Raw genomic sequence first — 21523 nt, 5'->3', positions numbered from 1 at the left:
TCTAAGCCCTGGGGCTCTAGGGGAATTGAGGGGGGACACGGAGTCAGGGCCTGGTCCGGTCCTATTCAACGAGCAGCAGGGGACAAGCCGAGCCTGATCAATGCTTTTTTCCATTCATGTTGCTCTGCAGTTGACCGACCCCTGCCCCCCCGCTGTGTTTTCTCTTTCCGCCCATGTATATGCAGTCTGGTGGTTTCTGTTCTGTATACGATGCGCTACTTCTGGCTGTTGGCACATGATCCGGACACTTCTTGATAGAGCGAGTGGTACCTCGTACGGGTACGGAGTCCGGAGTTATTGGATGGATGTCTTGGTATCAATACAGGTACAGGTACAAAGACTTCGTACGAGTGCAGGCACTTGCACTTTGTCGCGGCCCAGGGGCCTGGACAGGCCGAGCACAAGTCCCGCCTCCCTGGGTCCCAAGCCCTGGTACTTCGTACGGAGCAAACGACACTCAAAAACTGCTTCACTAAGAGAATACGGGTCCAAGTATTACGAGGGCGGAGAAACACCCCGGATGAAGACAAATAAAAAAAATAAAGATACCGTACAGTAGGCAGGGCAGCTCGCTCTCTCTCTCGTACAAGTATGCAACTGCAGTCATATCAGAGCTAGCCGCCGCTTCCCAGCACGTGCAGCGCAGATGCAGAGGTGCCTACATGTATACACGTACAGCACAGTACATGCGGTACACTACAGGAGGTACTTGTAACATCGTTGAGAGTCTGGCCCATCCTACCTATTGAAGGTCCATGTCGTGCAGTGCATGAAGCAAGTCTGGTCGAGTTGCTTTAGTGAGCTCGTGGCCTGGTATCGCTTCGCTGTGATTGCAGCGCTGCACGTACTTGTACCGCTCTTGCAGTAGCAGTACAGTCGAGGCCAATTGTCCGCCAGTCATTGCCGACTTGGCGCTGCAGAACGGCATGTACATGTACATCCTTGCCAAAGGTGCTAGTACTACTAGGTACAGTACAGCACAGTATCTTTATTAGGTAGCTCCTTTGGTGCCTAGAGTGCTGTGCTGTCCTATGGCAATATGGGAATAAACGGATGGATGCCACAGAATGAATCAAATCAATGCCCAAAACACATTTAGCCCCAGCAAAGAAACGACAAGAAGTTGCAGCATTTGATTGATCTATTCTTATGTATGCACTTGTACTAGCACCCTCTGCCGACTTGCCCAACTGGGACTAACGCCCTCGACTCCGAAAATTCTCCCACGCAGGCCCGTTGGCGCTAAAACTGGCCCCGGCAGCTCCAGCGCACAGGGCACCTGGTGCCACTTCAAGTGCTCAAGTGCCCCGTACCTTGGCAGCGACTGCAGCAGCACAGCGCCACCAGGTAGCGCTACAAGAATAGCGCCATGTACCTCTACCAGGCAGGCCGGGTCCCTCTACCAGGCCCCTCTACCAGGCCCCTCTCTAGCGGCCGGATCAGCGCCCACAGCGCCCCTCTGCAAGTGCCTATCGCTGCACCCTCTATCCGCTAAATTACGTCGCTGCCGCCTCCCTGTTTTCCCACTTGAACCCTACCACTTCACATTTGATCTTTTCTTTTTCTCGGAGGGCCCTTTGATTCTTTTTCTGCACGATGCTGGCCAAGTCCAAACGATAGTCTGACATTGCATCCTCTCTGCATTCTAGAATCACCAATCGTTTTTCTTACTGACCCTCGTTTTTCTCCCTTCCTTTTCCTCCAGCTTTCTTTTTGTCGTGCTGCTCTACGGAGTACTCGCCTGGATTTGAGGCCTCTCACATGCCGCGCTGAGGCGGGACTAGGATTCATTCCAATTCCACTTCCTCCAAAGGCACAAACAAACCCCGGCCTGTCCGCTTCACAAATTGCAACCGCCTGATCCTGTCGACGCGCCTCGTGGCATGTGTTTCGCATCTGGACCCCTTTGTGCTTTATGCGTGTCTGCCGGTTCAAAAGCCTTAAACGACCATGATGCTGCTTCACGCTTCACTTGATCTAGCCATATCGATTCAGCACACCCACACCAAGACGACTCGCAAGTAAACCAAGAGGGCTTTCCACCCTCGAGGTGAAGCAACCACCACAATGGCTATGTGGCCTTTTCGCAATAGAGGCGACAAGCGCGCTGCGACAGAAATCCCTTCTGCTCGCAATGTAGCAAAGTCAGCCGCCGTCAGGCCTAGCCGCGATGCGCCGAGATTCAGCTTCTCGCCTGATCGTCAGGACGCAATCCAGGTCGATCGAGCCCAAGAGCCGGCAGAAGAAAATACGAATGCGCCCAATCCCATTTGGCAGAACCGGGTACCAACCCTGCACCACAAACGAAGCGGAAACCAACCTTCGAGGAGGAAGAGCAGCAAGCGAAAGAGACATGACCACAACCGGGAGGCAGAGATCAAAGCCATGAGTGCCTTTCCACCGGCACGAGCAACTACCGATACGTTTGCCACTACTCGAAGTACAAAACGTGATAATAAGCGAGCAAAGACCTTGCCGGCCAGGCCACCTGCCAGGGCACCTTGGGACAGCCCTACATCTGACGCCTCGCTACCTCTCCCCATCTCAGTTGAATCCCGCCTGTCCTCCGATTCCAATTATTCGTCTTATCGAGTAACTGCCTTAGATTCTCTCGCACCCAGACCAACGTTAAGATATCAAGGAAGCGCTCGACTGCTCCCGTCCCGTGCTTCTGGGCTTGCACGATCGGGCTCTCAGAAAAAGAGGCTCGCTGCCCTCGACGAGGAGACGGTCAGGGCGCATAAGCGCATTGATGAGCTGGCCGACGATTTCGATGCCGGCGAATTGCGTGAGCTCATGGAAAGGGATGCCAGGAGACGGGAACGAAACAAGCAGCATGAGCGAGACAGAGCGGAGAGGAGATTAGCACGAAAGGCTGAAAAGCAAAAGAAAGAGGAAGAAACCGCCAGGGAGAGGGGGACTCCGTCTCCCGAGAATCTCGAGCGTGGTGTCATGGGCCGAGAACTTGGTCTCGGCATCGATCCCCCGTCAACCGTAGTGACATCCTCCAAGCAACGGGTTTCTCCAGAGCCAATGTCTGATGTCGAGGAGTATTCCCAGAAGCCTCCCAAGGGCTTCCAGGCGGAGCCCCTAGGGACATTCCACAGGGTAGATACGGCACCTCGTGAACCTGAACCTACCCAAGCTCCCGAGAGATTTCCTCAGATTCCTCGAATGTCAGATGAGCGTCTTCCCACCGTATTACCTGCTGTTATTCGGCTTGAGGGCAACATGTTACCCAAGACGTCGACATCTGGGTCAAACTTTGATTCTGACAAGGAAAAGACATCTTTGGCAATGGACGATGATGTCACGACACGGAAGGGATCTGAGACCAGCAGCAAGACTAACCGCATATCGTTCTCTACCTTGCTTAGATGGGGGAGAAGTCGCCGCAACTCGGGCGGTCCGTCTTCGTTCTCAAACACCTCGCGCGAAGAAATGTCCATGGCTGCCCATGTGGCGCAAGCGAAAGCGAGAAGCCTTGAGTCACCCGGGTCGTCATTTTCCGGCAACTATCTATCATCCAAGCCAGGCTCAGGCCCACCGAAGCGAATGAAATCCCGCTTCCGAGAAGATCTACCAGAACTGCCGCTATCACCCCCTGGATCCCGCCTTCAATCTCCCGAAGCAGATGCCTCGCGCCCAAGCGTTTCCGAATACAGATCTGCCGCTGGTTCAGAACCGATAACTATCCATCACCCCATTTTGCGAGACGATACCCCAACTTCCGGCCATCGTTCCATTGACATTTCCCAAGGACGTGCGTCGAGAGAAAAGATGTACGGCAGCCACTCAGCTGAGCCCCATCTTTCCATGTCCCTGGCATCTGTCGACTCAGAAGGCTCGTGGCTCTCAGGAAGAGTCGGTAGCCAAAGGAGCCAACGGATGTCATCTATTCGTGATAGGATTCGATCCCGACAACAAGACCGAGAAGCCAGGGCAGATTCTCCTGCCAACAGCGCACGCGATGATCTTGAGATTACCGAAGACGACTACATGTCACGCCTGAGCCCCGATCCAACGGCTCTAACATTCAACACTCGTCTGTCGGGCGAGGGTCGTCCGAGCAGCGATGGAGAAGAGCTCATGGAAGAAGGCGAGGTCCGGTGGGGGGCTGTTGGAGCTCAACCGCAGTTTGTCTCACACGCAAACAACCGCGATACCATTCGCAGCCGCGAAGGCTTGCTTAACATCGACTCGGGAGACGAGGAAGATTTCGAAGCTCCCATTTCACCCATTTCTCCAATTACCCCGAGCATTGACGAGAAGGTCGACCTAGAGCGCGCCACAAGCGTGCGAATGGATCCTGGCCATGCCCGCAACTTCAGCGCTGGAAGCGCGAAGCTGTTGGACATACACCCACGAGCATCTATGGATGGCAAGAGGAGGAGCCAAGAGAGGCCTAATGGCGTGTAAGTTGATGCTTTTGTGATGCTAATGATTCCAACAGTCGAAAGAGTTCCCCGAATCCAAATGAGAGAGAAAAAAACGCAAAAAACAGAAAAGCAAAAGAGGAGTACCGTTTGATGGTTCCAGTCTTTATCTGGAACCGCCATGGTGCACCGTTGATGACTTTCCTTTGTACCACCTTATAACTGACCCGAGTCACTCTCTTATTTATTTTCACTCCTTACATGATGACCGAAAAACGATTAAAACAACATTTAAAAAAGCTGAAAAATCTATACAAAACGAAACCAAAAATATACTGCTAAAATGGGGATCTCTTCGACTTCGGAATCATCGGCATCTGATATTGCACATCGAACCACCTTTGGACCTTTTGCTTCTTGGCAGACGTCTCGTTGTACATTACAACCTTTGACGAACTATGACCGGCGTTGGGCTGCTGCGTTTTGTTTTTTCTTATTCCCAAGTACTTTTTTACAGGCACATATACCAGATTTGATACCCACTCTGCCGAAGGGGTCTATTTTCCCGACTCTTTCGCAGCTCGTCTTGTGTTTCGGGGGGAGGCTGCGTCGTCCCGGAAGCTTGGGTATCCGGGACCAAAAAATGATGAGCATTTACAAACGAAATGGGACGGTTCTTTTGCATGATGGCTGATATCTGCTTCTCGACTACTTTTTGTTGGTAGGCTGGTTGTGATATTTATACAATCTGTCCCTCAAGTAGGGAGGTGGAATTGAGCTTTCAATTTGAACCGTTGGACGATTTAAAATACAACAGATTGAAAAAAAACTTACTGGGAAAACAAAAACTTATAGAGGCTTCATTCTGCAGGGCAGGTTGATACTATTGATCAAAATCTTGCCATTTTTTAATTGCGATTTTTGGTAGTCATTTTGACGGAGTGATTTGTATATATAGGATGCCACTTTGTTGAGCATATGGCAGTTGAGAACGATGAAGTATCACGGTGGAAAAATACATCATTGCGATTAAAGATTTGAGTCCCTATTTCTTTCCATTTCCTCTTCATAATGTCGGTTTTTTCTCTTCTTCCTCTTCTTCCTCTTCTTCCTTTTGCTAGATTTGCTCCAGCATAGTGCCTTGGGTTAAAAAGGAGGGGGGGCCAGTGAAGCTGAAGATGTTGACTTGATGTGAACTCTCGGCTCCCATAGCAATGCAGTTGCGGGATATGGCTCTCTCAAGTGCCGGCCGATAGTCAGGTGGCAACCATAGAATGTTTTTCCCATTCCAAGTTAACCATGCCTGATCAGAACTAATACCATATCCTTCAGTCATGTGTTGGTAGTCGTAAGCAATTTCGGAACCGATGAATTTCTCTGCCTGGGCGATGAAATTGTCAAGGTTTATGCGCCCATGTTGCGTGAGAATATACGGCGACTCGATGTCAAAAGAGGGCAGGAAAAATCGACAGCATATCTGCAACTTTACCTTTGGTCCCCCATTTGACACTATCCACAATCTGTGACGCTGAGGTTCCGTGAAAAGCACCTTCTGACTATCGTCAGAGACCGCAATTGACGGAGAATAACTATATGTTTCAAAGTAGAAACGGTCAGATTCACAAGTTCCACATCGGTCCTCTTCATTTTCATCTGCCCAAGCTGCTACCCAATCTGGAGCCTTATCCATCCATACTTCCTCGCCTGTCGATAAGCGGTATACCGTAACACTATTTTGCTTAGACAATGTGACAAGATACTCTGCATTGTTAGAAAATGCCAGACGAGATACACCCCCTCTCTCGTGATGGAATGTCGAATGCAGAGTTATTTTATCCGCGGTGGCATTCCATACCGTCACCTCATATGCTCCTACTTCGTAGGTCCCGGGCCAGGATGCAATATATCTTCCGTCAGCGGACCATGCTCTCTGCATTAGGATTTCTCTTGGGATTGTATGAGAAAGTGAAGTTACACTACCAGAGGCAATATCCCACACTCCAAAGTTAAGCTCGAAAACGTCGTAAAGATGGACGTATTTGGAATCTCGAGAGAATCGCGCGTTGTGAAAATCCCATTCTGGGGGGCCGCCTTTACGAGGTTTCTGGAGCGTACTCATCTTGCGGCCAGTTTTCGCATCCCATATTCGGATGCACGACCCGAGGCTGACTGCTGAGACGAGGTTGAAGTCTGTTGAAAACGTGATTTCGTTGGGAGGGGCTTTAGAATCAGTGTCGAATTCCCAATCAGTATATTCAGTTAGATCATAGATTTCAACGCTGCCGTGCTGGAACGCGACAACCAGGTTTTTTGCATCCTCGGACCACGCCAGTCCGATGAAACTGCGGCCCTGGTGCCAGTGCAGTTCATGTTGCCTCTGGCCAGTGGCTACATCCCACACGCGAACAAGGCATTGAGGTTGAGAATCTTGGGCCTCACCATAGCCCACTGCAATGAGCCTAGAGTCTTTCGAAAATTCCACAACCTTGACCTTCCATAAATCGCCGTGCTCGATAGTCTGAGTCTTTTCTTCTGTAGCCAAGTCCCAAATTTCGATGCCTTTTCGCTGAGCATGACGAGTCGCTATAAGCTTAGAGTCGTGTGAGAAGCTGAAACAGTAGTAGCCATTTTCTTCTGGTTCGTAATAATTATCAAATATCGACATCTTCCTTTCCAATGTACCGTCAGCCACCTCAAATACTTCCATTGTATGACTCCCGACTGCCAAGAACCTGGAGTTATTTGACCACTTCGCCGGCATTATGGACTGGTCGGTTTTTGTTAAACTCATATCGTTGGCCACGTCGCACACTTGAACGCCTTGGTGTGTCTTCCAAGCAGTCAACTTTCCATCATTTGAAACCAAGCCGTATCCAGAATCCGGCCCACAGACTTCGTGGATCACGGCATTTGAATCCAAGTTCCATATTTGAATCCGATTCCGTGTGACTGTCAGCGCATGCTTCGAATCGGAAAATACCGCTCGCATAACCTCTTCTGCGTGCTCGAGTTCTTGGACTCGCTGTCCTGAAATCATATCCCTAATTTCAACATTTTTTGTTTTGGAACGTAAAATCAAGAGATTCGTGCCACTGGAAGCAACTCTTGGCCAATCGGCCTCGATTGTCTGCAGAAGCGGACTCCAATGGTTCTCTTGTGCAGGAGTGGATGTTATCCAAGAGGAAAGCGTGCCCTTGAACTGAGTCCGTACTAAACTTTTCGTAGGGCTGAACAGAAGTGCAGATGCATATATTTGCATCGGGGCACTCTTCATAATCTCGGCGTGATATTGCATGAATCGGCTAGCATCATAAATGAACTCTTGAAGCTCGTCTTTTACAGAACGTTTCTGCTACAGTTAATTTTATATACTTGTGAGACAAAAAGAGAAGGATTACTACTGTAGACACACCTTTAGCAATTTATGAAGTTGTTTAACATGACCAATGGTACTCGAAAGATTCCGCGTTAAACTCAGCGCCTCAAGCCAGTGGAGAAAGTGATTCTTCAAGAAGGACAAGATTTTCTTCTCGAGGCCACTTAGGGAAAATTGATTGTCTGTGGTGCCATATATTTCACACAAATGAGTGACCCAATTGCTGCAGGAATAGAGAATATGATCCAGAGGGTTGGAATTTGGCGGGTGAATATCATCGATAAGAATCGGATGTTCTAGACTGTATATATTCTCTCGTAGTGTGTGTTCCATAGCTGTTAATGAATTTGAAACTATGTCATAGTGAATTCTCCCTGTTCCATGTGGGAAAAGGATAGATCGTGATAAACTGTCGCTGGCTAGATATTCCTTTGCCGATGAGTGTATTAAATACACCTTGTCGTCCCGAACAGCTAAAAACAATCCGCAATCCTTTATTAACTCTTTTATTTGAGCCTTTAGATCATCCTGAAACTCTGCTATAGTTAAGAGTTCATTAAGATGCAGGGGCCGATATGCCAATGTTGCAATGGCTAGTATAGTTCGACGACATAGCTCAGGGCATTTCCCGTTCAGTTGAGAAATCCGCCCAAGCATGACCGTGGAGAGAAGAGTTAGGTCCTCGGGCATCTCATCTTGGATTGTTGTGACATTTTCCCTCCTGGGATCTGCGGTCGGCGAGTTCATGTCTTTGATCAAAATCCAGGCGGTCCCCTGGCTGGAGATACCTGCAACGGAGCTTTCCCTCGAGGATCCTTGCTTGTCGTTGAATTTTCCCAGGGTCTACCAAATTTTCAAAATTGACTTTGGGGTGATATTTTGAATCGTAGAATTGGAGAGATATTCTTTTGGAGATGGAATGGCGGGGTTGGATTTCCCCATGAAGACATGATGAAGGCGACTAAGAGTTGGTCTGGATGCGGAGTGATGCTGGGCTCTGGCCAATAATACCAAATATAACCTGTAGAGTGCATGCATGTAAGCACAAATCCTGTAACCGAATAATCCTTCGCAGCGCCATCCGTCCTCTGTCTACAGTCAGCGCTGATTGCATGGTTGTTACATATAGATTGGGGGAAGGGCTAATACATATTCAGCGCCCCAAGTTGGCTAACCAGCATCCCAACTACTGCGACGAGTTTAAATACTGTAACAAGGCGCAGATGAAATATATGTGTATTTAGGTAGATACAGGGTTCCTCAGATACCCGCTACTGCCACTACCATCGCTACTTTCTACTATTACCATAGATTTATCGAATATCTGCTATCATCACTACTTATGTAGTAGCTTCAAATTTAAGACACAGGATGCTTAATAGTAGGTTTCTAGATAAATGCTATTCCGAAAATACCTATGTAGTTTGATCGAGGTTGAGTCATAACAGTGAACATCGTGACGCAGATGAACCAAAACGTAGTGTGTGAATCCCAAGGATCACAGTGGAATAATATATGATTGCGCTCAAAGATATCTTCATTTTCAGATGCATTTGTCTTACAGTGAAAACCCTAGTTCTGGAACCTCCATTTAGTAGCCCCAAGATTGAAGAATAAGCCCAGAACCGCTGACATATGACAATCAGTTCCTCAAGCAAATAGAGCTGCACCACGAGGTAGGCCAGGCTCTCAGGATGCGCAAAAAGAAGAGTAAGTTGTGACCCCCAACAGTTTACAGGACATTAAGTCAATTATTCTCTTTCAAAAAAAAATTTCTGCGGCACGCCAGATATTTGACTGGCTCGTGACAGTGTCTGTGACTATAGAAGGGGCTGCCACAACGGGCACTGCAAAGAGCGATTCCGAGTTTAAAAATACGACCCAAACTTTAATCGAGAAGCTGAAGTCGTCGAACCGGGAAATAGGAACTCTGAAAGTCAAGGTAACTACATGTAAGCTTGATTTTCGGTCGGAGCTGTCGCTGGCAAAGACTTAGATCCTGGATGCTGACCTAGATAAGGCAACGGCAATGCTATAAACATGTCCGACATTTGTTTGGACTTGGTAGAAGCGGATGCCGTGCGGCGCTTGATCACGAATTTGAATCAGACTGGGATCCTGGGCGATGTAATAAAGAAACACTCTGAGACTAGATCCGTCGGCCATGGCATTGGTTGTTGTAGTAGCGTCAGTGTGGGTGGCATTTGGACTCTCACTGGTTGGGGATTGGGGGCTGTCGTTCTGATCGGCAGTATTACCGCGGCTTATACGGGTAAAAGGTCGTGGGATCATAAAACGTCTAGAGATCGAATCCGCAAGACTAGGTGAACATCGAATCCTAATGCAACTTTATTCTGGGGATGCGTGGCTGACCAGATGTGCAGGCAAGGTGGACTTCGACAGCTTTAGGGAAGCATTGAACAGGGTCGTAGCATTCCTAGTGTGTCAATTCATCGTCGCTGCGAGAGCCGGTCCTTATAAGGACATGTGGGACTACTACTTGATGATGTTTGGCCTGGATTTTTGTGACTTCAATAAGGAAGATTACGGCAAGGCGCCTCTGGCCCAACGTGTTGATCATTTGAAGCGGACATTTGAGGAATTTACTGAAAATATAGACTGGATAAATGAACATGAGGGTTTGGGTCTCGAAAGGGGCGGAGACTCGAATGCGCAAACTGCATAATAGCTTTTCTCTACATAACGCTGGTTCGTTAACATCATATTATCTCATATTATCCAGTCCCGTAGATGATACTATTGGATTGTAAAGCACTGCATGTAGAATATAGATACCACACGGTAAGCTCATTCGAATTGAAATAAAAAAAATAATTGTCGCCGGATTTAATTTTTTTTAAGTTTCATGCGATTCTAAAGCGCTATTTCTATAGTTATCTTAGAGAAATGGGATCATTATACATGATAGGAGTTATTTATTAGGCTTATGGTCGACAGGAAGGGTAAATTATCATGGCGGAATAATGCATGAATATACCTAAAGATTTGAGCCCGTATTCATCTGCTACTACACGCCTCCATGCTATATAGTGCCCTAATCGCATCATATCCTAAAATTAGGACTTCATCGTTTCTCGATTTCTCCTAAACTTCTCCCTTGTTTGCGCTTACACGATGGTGATGATTGTCATATCAGTCGCACACACAATGATAAGGAAGAGAGGAGCGGTAACGGTCAAGAAGCCAGTCGCACAACAAAGCCTGTATTCATCTCCGAGCTTAACGGAGATTATCTTTCCTTGGCACACCTTGTGTAATGAGGCCATTGTTGGCCTTTTAAACTGTTAATGTTTGTGCATCATATACATGTATCCAGCGCTTACAGCGGGTGCAGCAATACTCTCACCTATGGAGGCCATTTAAAAGCCTACTCTTCGTGAAGGCTCACACTGTGTGCTTTTACAATAATCTTTGCCACAACCAAATTGCATATTCCATCTCTACTGCATTTGCGACTCCCGAAGAACTGATCAATAGCCTGTCTAGGACCAAAGATGCAGCCCAGATCTTACCAAATGGATATTCGGGTCGTAGATGCGGCCTCTAAATGTACATGTACAATGTACTCTGAATTCCGTTTAAACCCCTGCTCCATACCCATGCCAGCAACCTTGCCGGCCTGCATATTTGGCCAACATGTGTATAATTTGTTCCACCGGGCTGCTCTATTCGAGACACATTCAATGCAGGTTGTTATTGGCCGAAGCCCAGCGCTTAATACTACTCCGCATCATGCTTGGCTGCCTTGTGTGCATCTTCATCTCGTCCTCATATTCTGATATCGAATTCTATTTTTCTAAACTCAATCGCACCTAACAAGGATTACCACAGTAGGATCTCTATTATCTATGCGTAAAGCACTAAGAGATTGGCGCGATAGGCGCAAATCCTCGGGAAAGGGCTCCGTTGCAAGCACCTCTGGCGGCAAAGTCCAGGCCTCCTCCACTCCGAATGGCAACGTGAAATCAGCGGCCGTAGAGCCTGAAGTACCAGTGGCGAAAGCTCCCATCACCCCATCCGAGAGCATCTGGAACAGCGCTTATGATACACTGAAAGCCGATGAACCAAAATTGGTACGAGCATATGAGAAGATCTTGTCTTTAAAGCTGAATTCGAGCTCTGTGTCTCTGGAGCCCGCGAATGTGGAGAATACCATCGACAATGAAAGCGTTCTGGTGAGAAGAGACCAGATGCACAAGTTAATCAATGAGGGTTTGAGCAAAACATTCCGAGAGGCGAATATCAAGAACGACATGGGCACAGTTATGCAAGTCGTCAACACTACCAAAAAATTAGTGAGCGATGCAATCAAGGACATGCCACAAGCTGCTCTTCCTTGGGCTCTAGTCTGTGTTTCCCTCTCAGTAAGGCAATGCCACGCACAACCGCCGGCAAGAAGCATTAAAATGCTAATTCTCGTGAACAGATCTTGGCCAACCCGATATCGCAAACCGAAGCTAATCACACGGGCATTGAATATATTGGAATCACGATAAAGTGGTATTGGGAGCAAGCTGTATTACTTTTTGACGACAACTCAAAAGATCCTTCTTTCACTGGGGTCCAAAGTGAGCTGCGAATGGCATTTATCGACTTTTACAAAAAGCTTCTGCGATTTCAGATGAGAAGTATCTGTAACTATTACAGGCATCGGGGTTTCATTTTCCTACGAGACCTCGTAGAGCTAGACGACTGGAATGGAAGTCTGCAGTCTATTCGAGCAGACGACACTTCTCTTCGCAAGAAAGTCAAAGCATTCCTGAGCCTTGAATCGGAGTCACATCTTAGAGTTATAGCCCATCACACCAAGGCACAAGCAAGGCATCAAAGGACTCAAGAGGATCAACAGTGCCTTAGAGATATACGAATCACGGATCCTCGTGCTGACATGAGACGCATTGAAAACACCAAAGGAGGTTTATTGCAAGAATCATACCGCTGGATCCTTGAAAATCCGCAATTCCAGACTTGGCGTGATAACGATGATAACCGTTTGCTCTGGCTCAGAGGCGATCCTGGTAAAGGGAAAACAATGCTTCTCTGTGGTCTTGCCCAAGAATTGATGCAACAATCAGGTTCGAGTCTAGTCACTTTCTTTTTCTGCCAGGCCACAATACCCAGCATCAATAATCACATAGCAGTCCTACGCGGTCTTATATGGCTGTTGGCCGACCAGCACCCTTCTCTGATATCCTACATCAGAAAGTCATATGATACCGCTGGAAAAGCCCTGTTTGATGAGGGAAATTCCTGGTACATATTGTCAGAAATTTTCAACAATATGTTGAGGGACAAGGAGTTGCCACCAGTATATATCATTATCGATGCCCTTGATGAGTGTACTACAGGTCGCGTGGAGCTCTTACGTCTTATTCGAACTGTTTCAGTGTCATTGAGCGCCAAGTGGGCAGTATCCAGCCGCAACTGGCCTGAAATTGAACAAGAATTAATTGAGGGGATGAATCTCAGCCTCGAAGTCAATGCTGCACTCGTCGTAACGGCAGTAAATGCATACATCTCCCACAAGGCATCACAAATACCCTTCCTAAAGCAAGATGATGAATTAAAAGAGGGAGTTTGCCGTCAGATGCGAGAGAAAGCTAACGGCACATTTCTCTGGGTTGCAATTGTCTTTGAACGACTGAATTCCGAAAGCGATGCTTATTACGATGACACTTTTGATGTGATGGCAATACTAGATGAGATGCCCGAGGATCTAACTAATCTGTACACAATTATGCTTGAGAGAATTTCTCAATTGAAAGGGAAAGGCCCCGGTCTATGTCGAACTGTACTGGCTATCGCAACATTGGCGTACCGGCCCCTCCACCTTAACGAGCTCTCAACTCTTGCAGGGTTCCGGGGTAATCTGAAGAACCTGCCTCAGTTGAACAGGTTAATAAAGGATTGTGGTTCATTTTTAACGGTCCGAGAGAACCACATTTACTTTATACATCAATCTGCAAAGGAGTATCTAGTCAGCGATCTCTCCTCGCAAGCTATCATTTCCCCGCATGGAATGAATGGAATTCGGTATAATATGGTTTCAAATTCGTTGAGCGCCATGGAGAATACACTACGAGAGGATATCTATGGACTGGAGAATCCTGGGATCCTCGCCGAGGATATTCGCCCACAGAGTCCCAATCCTCTGGACCATTTTCTATATTCTTGCATTAATTGGGTTGCCCATTTGGTTGAAATATACAGCAGTACAGACGATCAGAGTCTCCTGGACAGTCTTGTTGATGAGGAAGAAATCTTACGCTTCTTGAAGAAGCACTTTCTCCACTGGCTTGAAGCGCTTGCCTTAACACGAAATATATCAACCAACATAACGCATGTCCAAAGGCTTTGTGAGTTTTTGAAGGTGAGACAAGTATTCCATATCTTACAAAGAATTATATGTCACTAACTACAGTAGCAACGCTCCGCAACTGATGAACTTCGAAAATTCATATATGATGCGACACGATTCATGCAATGCCATGCCCACTGTTTAGGAAATACTCCGATGCAGATATATTCATCCGCACTTCTGTTCAGCCCTACTCAAAGTTTGGTGCGAACGCATTTTATCGGCGAACTCTCTTGGATAAAGCACGTATCCAAGTCAGTAAAGGAGAGCAACTGGAGTCCTCGCCTACTGACAATCGAGAACGGAGGCCCAGAGGCAATATGTTCCAGCGGTACAAATCTCTTGGTACTGCATTCTTCCTCTAAAAATGTCGAAATTTGGGATATGGCTACAGGGAAGATGGTTCACACACTCAGCCACCCAAAAGTTGTTCATCATGCAGTATTTTCGAGCGATTCGAATTGCGTGCTGACACTTTCATGGGATCGATTTTATCGCTGGAATGTGAATTCCGGCACCGTGATACAGAATGTCGGCATTTGTGACTTTGTCGATGATCGAAATTACGCTGTTTCCAACGACGGGAAGTTCATAGCATCGTGCAGGTATTATGGGATGGATGATGACAGCGGAGTTCAGATATACCACGTTGTCGAACAGACTAAGCTGGAGCTACCACATACTGGTGAGGCCGGTTCAATGAACTTATTGAACTGGTCAAATAATTCCAGGTTCTTGTCTGTTTCAACGGAGCACTATACACGCATCTGGGAAATGCCCACAGGCAACGAGAAATTAAAAGTTCTTAACCATGATGGCAAGATTCGAAGAGTTCCCAGTTTTTCGGGCGATTCCAAGTTGATAGCTTTTTCTGTTGGGCAAGAATTTGAGATTTGGAGTTTGGAGACAGAAGAAAGGATCCTGACCTTCAACACAGAGCATCCAGGGGAAGTGGAATTTGTTGAGTTCTCCAAAGACTCTAGGCTCATTGCTGAGACTGGGTATCACAAGGGCAACAACGGGTGGTCTCAGCAAATTGTTCGTGTGTGGGAAGTAGCCACTGGTCTGAAGCAATATGAGTTGCGTATTGGTCCCAGAGAAATATCAGGAATGGCGTGGTCGGACGACTCAAAAGCATTAGCTGTGGCGTTCTCCGACAATATCGAAATATATGATGTTACTGAACATTCATACTGGGATTTCAACGTCTATGATAAGCCTTTATCGCGTCAAACCCAGTTTTCACCAACATTGATCATATTCTCGGTCAATTTCGAACTCGTGGCAATTGCTGGTAGATACCTCGCAATCTGGGACACAACAACCGGTAGCCTGGTTCAGACGCTCGAGGGGGTCAATACCCGCCATATTTGTGGATTGGGGTTTTCTAGAGATTCAAAGTCCATTTACACGTACTCAGAAGTAGAAGGCTTGCAAAGGTGGGACATTGCCTCTGGTAGTCCGATACATACGCTTCCCACCTCTCCAGTCAGTGGTCGGATGACCGGAATAGCATTTTCTTTTGACGGAAGATTTTTCGCATCGGAATCGAAGGAGGGAGATGAGATCTTGCTCTGGAATCTAACCACAGCTGAAGCCACCTCTCGTTCCATGGCTCATCAGGAGAGAGGGCTAAAAAATATACATCTTCTCGCCCTTTCCCAAAATGCAGAGTATCTTGTTTCTACAGAGTATCTTACGTCTGCAAAGTATGTTCACAACGCCTCAGAATCTACGCCTTACACTTTTACTATATGGAATGCGAAAACTGGCGAGGAGCTATGGGCGACAAAGACTGATATTGAAATATACCATGGTACTACCTATTGCAACACATGTCACTTCGGGGCAAATGACCATGAGTCAATTACAATATCCAACAATGGTAGCAGAGTGGTCTTTACAGAGCGTGCCCGCCATGGGATGTGGATTCTGAAAGGAACGGAAAAAACTACCTGTAGGCTACCTATTTGTTGCCGATACTTCGATCCTTCTTTTGACATGGAGTCGCCATATACATGTACACATATTCTCACGCAACTTGGTCGCGTAGCTCTGGACAGTCTCATTGCTCAGGCAGCGAAAAATTTGTCCAGTTCTAAGACAGTAGCAGTAGCATATGACTCCATCGCCGAAGGCTATGGCGTAAGTCTCGACAGATCATGGATAACTTGGAACGGAAAAAACATTATATGGCTACCACCCGACTATCGAACAACTACATCAATCGCAATATCCCGCAATTGTATTGTCATGGCAAACCCCAGTACAGGTAATCCCTGCATAATTCGCTTTTCTGGCGCACCTCCTTGCGCATCTCTATCTTAGCATGCTACCTAACAGGTAGCCATGATAGCATACTACCCAATAAGTAACCATAATACCAAATACTAAAGAAATCTATTGATGCTAGCAGAACGTAGTGATTTAAACTTAAAGATATGTGTATTTAATCGAATAGCAGTAATAAAAGATCATTCCTCCGCGTTTATACGACGCTTAGACTTAATATATTCACAGGCATGCTGGATAAGCGAACTTTGGGTGCTTTAGACTAGCAACATTTATAACCCTAATTATCTCACGGTCAGCTTTGGGGGCCAACCTTTCCATGTTTACTTTATCTCGATAAGTGCTATAACAAGTAGCCTCTTAAGCTATTCACCTCAATAGTCTTTTAGGAGATGCTTTGTCAGGTATGGAAAAGGCACTTTTGGGCTTGAGTTGAGATTGAACAACTGAGTCAGTCGACCTACAGAGAGCAACATATATTGAACGTGTGGATTACTCACAGTCCTTTAGCAATATCACCCCCGTGTTCTGCTCTCGGGATCCTGACAATTTGATCCATTCTCCGGAAAGTCTTCTTGATGAATTTTTTAATAGACATGTAGCGCAGTGGTTTATTGTTCTTTTTTTTTTAATATTATTAATGCAGTAACATAGACCTCAATTCCTTCCAATGTACCGAGTATCATGCAGCCGCTACCCCAAAACCGGACACACTGGCAAACAAATACTCTTGTAGCTTAGAGAGGCTAAAGAAATCGTTCTCGCGGGTAGCATATCGTGCATTCTCGATCTCCCAGTCTATCGTTCCGCCCTTAACAAGTTCTTCTCCCTCACATTTGCATGAGTCAAAATCGATGATGACGGGATTGTCATCTGCATCTATCATGATATTTCGTGGATTGATGTCGTTGTGAATGAGTCCGAGGTTGTGTAGGTGGCGGATACCGTCCTTGATACGTTGAAAGCAGATGTCTGCATCAAACTGTGTCCCAGTTTCTACCCGATCTTGTAGAGTCATGACGTATCGGTCTAAGCAAAGACCGTGAATCCTGCCATCAACCTCTATACATCCATGATACTTGGCAATGTTTGGATGCGGATTCTTGCGTAGAGTTTCGCAAATTCTGGCCTCTCCCAAGACCGTCCTAGAAATGTCGTCCCCGCTTACGTTGGTCCCGTAACCCAGGAGACTCGCCCGCTTCACATAGCAACCTTTCGGAAGTGGCTCTGGGGCGCGAGTGAGCCCAGGGGCAAACTGCGGGCAAATATGTTCGGTAGGAATCCGGATGGGATCCAGTGTGTCCACGTCTATTGCGGCATCGAGGGGCATGCGTCTGTTGAGTTTGGCGTAGAAGTACTCTCCCGAGTTTTGTTTGAGAATGTATTCCATGTGATGGAAAGAAAAACTCTCATCCATTAATTCACCCCGCTCGCAGATTTCCATAGTCGCAGATGACATGTCGGTAAGTTCAAAGCAAGATCAATGTCTTCATCCCGTCATCCACTATACTTCGTCAAGTTTATATATCGGGGAAGAAAAAAATCTTCCATCAAGGTTTCAAAGGGGAGGGAAGAATATTGATCCATTTGATCTGGGACACGAGCCGCCTATGGGTCTGGTAGAACGCATACAAATTCCTGAAATACATGCAATATTCAAGACCAACACGCTTGTGTATAGCTTCACTCAGCAGTCTCCACATTCCTAACCATGTACATGTCCTAGCTTAGTCATGCCTCTGTATCGATAATCGGAGCCGACTGGCTTACCTCATACATACGCTTAAATTGCCTCCCAGAATAATGGGTGCTTCATGTCAGGTATTAACTCATCCAAACTCGTCTTATAAATCATCTTGATCCGCACTCATTCAATCACAATTCGCTGTTTTCTCCGGAATTTTCACAAGAAACTTTCATTCGAAAACATGCTGTCAACACGGATGTTCCGTCCGGCCTCGTCCATGGCCCGGCAAGGCATCGCATCGCAGCGCCTCTTCCATGCCAGCCGCCCAGCTTTGGCCGTCCACTATGTCAAGACGTGAGCTGCACCCCTTGGTAAATCGCTATCAAATTGACATGTACATTTGCTGAGCAAGGATTCAAGTGCCGAGGAGTTCAACAAGGTCATCAAGGAACAGGACAAGGTCATTGTGGACTGCTTCGCAACGTGGTGCGGACCATGCAAAGCTATTGCTCCCATCCTGGAAAAGTGCGTCCACAAGACGAGAAGATAATTTTTAACTGGCAATGGCATACTAACAGCATCAATGACAGGGCCTCTGAAGAGCCAGAGTTCAAGGACAAGGTCCATTTTGTCAAGTTCGACGTGGATGAGCTGCCCGAGCTGAGCCAGCAGCTGGGAATCCGCGCCATGCCAACTTTTCTCTTCTACAAGAACGGCAACAAGGTCGATGAGATGATTGGAGCAAACCCGCCTGTTTTGCTGCAGACCTTGAGGAAGCACAATGCTTAGAAAGGCATGCCATAGGAGGAAAAGTTTGGGACTGAGTGGGAGTGTAAGATATAATCTGTATCCTGTTAGATCTGATAGACAATCGGATGCAACGGCAACTCGATGCCTTTATATCCAATACAGAGTTATTACATCTAAGGATCATCTCGCCCCGGCTCGTGGAGCCTACGTGAATAGTTGGCAACTAAATTCCCAACAATTCCACCTGCATCACAATTTGGCTAACTGCAAGGTATCACAAGGACCTCTGCCTACCTACCTGGCTTTGTAGCTAGTATGGCCTCCTCAACACTCACAGCCTTCTGCCTTACATTTTGCTTTCTCTGAAACTCCTCTTGCCCCAGTGATATCGCTCGCCCTCGAAGTCGATCAGAAGAAAATATTTATTCAGCCAGAATGAACGTTCAAATCAGGTGTGCTTTGATTAATACATTCGTTCGTTGTTCATACACCACGACTAAAATGCCCTTTCACGCTCCCAATTTTGATTCCCAAACGCCTCGCTTCCTTGAACCCAAATACGCCGCAATAATGCTAATCTCCAAACTAGCCCCATAGCCATGTAATCACAAAATCCAAATTAAACGCCCAACTCAAACTGAATCCTTGGCTGCTTGCTCATCATTGTGAACCTGCTCAGGTGAATGAACAACGACACCCAGCATCGGCTCCACGCGAGCACCTCCAATAGCAGATTCCACATCCGATTCGTTTTCTGAAGATGCATTGCTCATCTTCCGCATGGCCTTCTCATCAACAGTGAAATCACCGCCAGCCTTGTCCAAGTCCATGAAAAGGCAGATGATCAGGGCAAGTCCTGCGAGTCCGACGCCGATCCAGAAGACACCCTTGTACTGATGTTTGAGATCCATCCCATTCAACACAAACTGCGCTTTGGCGACGTCTGCAATCGCCAGAAAGAAGGCACCTCCGAGGAAGAGCATAACACTGATGAGTGCACCTGCAAGTCCCTGACGGTTCTTTGGCAGGCTAGTTGTTAGGAAGACATTGCTCACAGTCCAAAGAACGTCGACGCAGGCGGCTTCGCACAGCATGGCTGGGAAAATCCACGCCCAATAGCTCGGGTTATCAGGCATAATGGCAAACATGAGCACAGCAATGACTTTTGAGATACCGGAGAGAACAATGAGCACTTTGCCGGGCAGGAGGTGGAGGATGATGCCGCTTGTGGTGGCCAAGACCAGACCTCCACCAGCCCAAGGCCCAAAGTATACCGCGGTCAATAGGGGCGATTTTTCAAGAATCGTTTCAATGCTGTGTTTCTCAATTAGCAAAATATGGTTATATAATAGTCACTCGCTGAAGACTCACTAAAAGTTGGCATAAAAGAGATAGATGCTGAAGACACCCCATGTAATGAAGAGGCACAGGAGCATTCTCTTCATGCACTTGACGCGGAAAATATCTGCCGGGATAAGAGGTGCCTCAGCGACCCAGCCTTCGACATATACAGCTGCACCAAGAAAGATGAGGCCGAGGATAAGTGTCACCAGAATTTGAGGTGATGCCCATCCGTTGGGGGCATTCGCGCTATCGGTCAACGCATAAATGAGCAACATCAAGCCAGGCACAGTCGTGAAAACTCCCCACCAGTCCATCTTGACGTTCATTTTGCGTGCCTCTTCATAGTCACGAGGAGCCGTAAAAATTGTTCCTACACCGAAGACGGCAGACACCATGCCGCCCAGCCAAAAGAACCACCTCCAAGACAGCAAATCCTGAGCCATGCCGCCAACAATGATACCGCTGAAGAAGCCAAGAGGCGCAAGAGCACCATAGAGGCTGAAAACAATATTCTTTCTCGGGCCTGGTCTGTAAATCCGGCCAAGCAGAGAAATGCCGGCAGGAAGGAATGCGGCAGCGCCAATGCCCTGCATAGCACGGCAGATGACCAGCATGATGAAGTTGCGAGAAAAGCCGGCAATGACGGACCATATCGCAGTCCACGCCACGCCTCCATTGAAGAGAAGGTATCCTCCGTACATGTCTGCCAGGCGCCCCAGAGGGAACAGGAATGCGCCTGCAGCCAGGGTTAAGACGCTCGAGGGCCATGTTTGTGCTTGCAGAGGGATGTCGAGTGGCTCGATCAAATTAGGTAAAACGACCTGAAAGCCGCTAATGACGAAATCCTAATGAGGAACAAGTTAGCTTCTTATTCTTGTATACTTCTTCCAGGACGGAATACAGGCATGTACGAGCACTCCGTCTGGTAAGGAATGTGACTTGTCTTGCTTGCTTGCATATGTCAAGGAGAGAGACCCACCGCCATAGAAAGGGAGCCCAGGATAGAGATGACGAAGGCAACCTCTGTCAACGTAGAAGAGAAAACTTCGGGGCGCTGTCTTCCTAGCTTCTCAACATCAATGTCCTCAACATCAATGTCCTGGGAAAGCTCGCTGCCCATTTCTGTGACAAGGACGGCGGCATCCTGGACTTGTGTCTTGCTGTCCTTTTCCAACATTGCGATTAGGCAAATGATTAGACGGAACAAGAGGAGAACAGACTCTTCTCAAGAGATGTAAGCCAGATGGTGTTCAAAGGCCTTTGAGAGAAAATAATCCGTCAAGTGCCGGTGATACCAGCCTCTCGGCCTTTGACCCAAA

The 21523-nt window shown here is 47.2% G+C and overlaps 7 protein-coding genes across 7 annotated transcripts; 4 read left to right on the top strand and 3 right to left on the bottom strand.

The window, feature by feature from the left end:
• Positions 1 to 2067: 2067 nt before the first annotated feature.
• On the top strand, positions 2068 to 5407 carry TRIVIDRAFT_172892 (uncharacterized protein; the record flags this gene model as incomplete). The annotated part of the gene is made up of 1 exon (XM_014096699.1): positions 2068 to 5407. The coding sequence occupies one exon, from the start codon at positions 2068 to 2070 to the stop codon at positions 4417 to 4419; it is 2352 nt and encodes a 783-aa protein (XP_013952174.1).
• Positions 5408 to 5493: 86 nt separating this feature from the next.
• Positions 5494 to 8085, bottom strand: TRIVIDRAFT_67191 (uncharacterized protein; the record flags this gene model as incomplete). Its single annotated transcript, XM_014096698.1, has 2 exons — positions 5494 to 7725; positions 7789 to 8085. 2 exons carry the CDS (start codon positions 8083 to 8085, stop codon positions 5494 to 5496), a joined length of 2529 nt encoding a protein of 842 aa, XP_013952173.1.
• Positions 8086 to 8407: 322 nt separating this feature from the next.
• TRIVIDRAFT_226094 (uncharacterized protein) lies at positions 8408 to 10438 on the top strand (the record flags this gene model as incomplete). The annotated part of the gene is made up of 5 exons (XM_014096697.1): positions 8408 to 8623; positions 9399 to 9462; positions 9564 to 9704; positions 9773 to 10024; positions 10137 to 10438. The coding sequence occupies 5 exons, from the start codon at positions 8408 to 8410 to the stop codon at positions 10436 to 10438; spliced, it is 975 nt and encodes a 324-aa protein (XP_013952172.1).
• Positions 10439 to 11792: 1354 nt separating this feature from the next.
• Positions 11793 to 16345, top strand: TRIVIDRAFT_132302 (uncharacterized protein; the record flags this gene model as incomplete). The annotated part of the gene is made up of 5 exons (XM_014096696.1): positions 11793 to 12137; positions 12200 to 14143; positions 14294 to 15153; positions 15430 to 15737; positions 16071 to 16345. Coding segments are annotated over 5 exons (3732 nt in total), but the record flags the coding sequence as incomplete, so codon positions are not given.
• Positions 16346 to 17105: 760 nt separating this feature from the next.
• Positions 17106 to 17882, bottom strand: TRIVIDRAFT_67189 (uncharacterized protein; the record flags this gene model as incomplete). The annotated part of the gene is made up of 1 exon (XM_014096695.1): positions 17106 to 17882. The coding sequence occupies one exon, from the start codon at positions 17880 to 17882 to the stop codon at positions 17106 to 17108; it is 777 nt and encodes a 258-aa protein (XP_013952170.1).
• A 391-nt stretch (positions 17883 to 18273) lies between these two features.
• Positions 18274 to 18899, top strand: TRIVIDRAFT_210257 (uncharacterized protein; the record flags this gene model as incomplete). The annotated part of the gene is made up of 3 exons (XM_014096694.1): positions 18274 to 18464; positions 18531 to 18635; positions 18689 to 18899. 3 exons carry the CDS (start codon positions 18352 to 18354, stop codon positions 18897 to 18899), a joined length of 429 nt encoding a protein of 142 aa, XP_013952169.1.
• Positions 18900 to 19492: 593 nt separating this feature from the next.
• On the bottom strand, positions 19493 to 21324 carry TRIVIDRAFT_45024 (uncharacterized protein; the record flags this gene model as incomplete). The annotated part of the gene is made up of 3 exons (XM_014096693.1): positions 19493 to 20174; positions 20232 to 21049; positions 21184 to 21324. 3 exons carry the CDS (start codon positions 21322 to 21324, stop codon positions 19493 to 19495), a joined length of 1641 nt encoding a protein of 546 aa, XP_013952168.1.
• Between the last annotated feature and the right edge of the window lie 199 nt (positions 21325 to 21523).

The sequence above is a fragment of the Trichoderma virens genome (assembly GCF_000170995.1).
Source record: "Trichoderma virens Gv29-8 chromosome Unknown TRIVIscaffold_87, whole genome shotgun sequence".
NCBI classification, from domain to species: Eukaryota; Fungi; Ascomycota; class Sordariomycetes; order Hypocreales; family Hypocreaceae; genus Trichoderma; species Trichoderma virens.
This window is presented reverse-complemented; position numbering and strand designations above follow the sequence as displayed.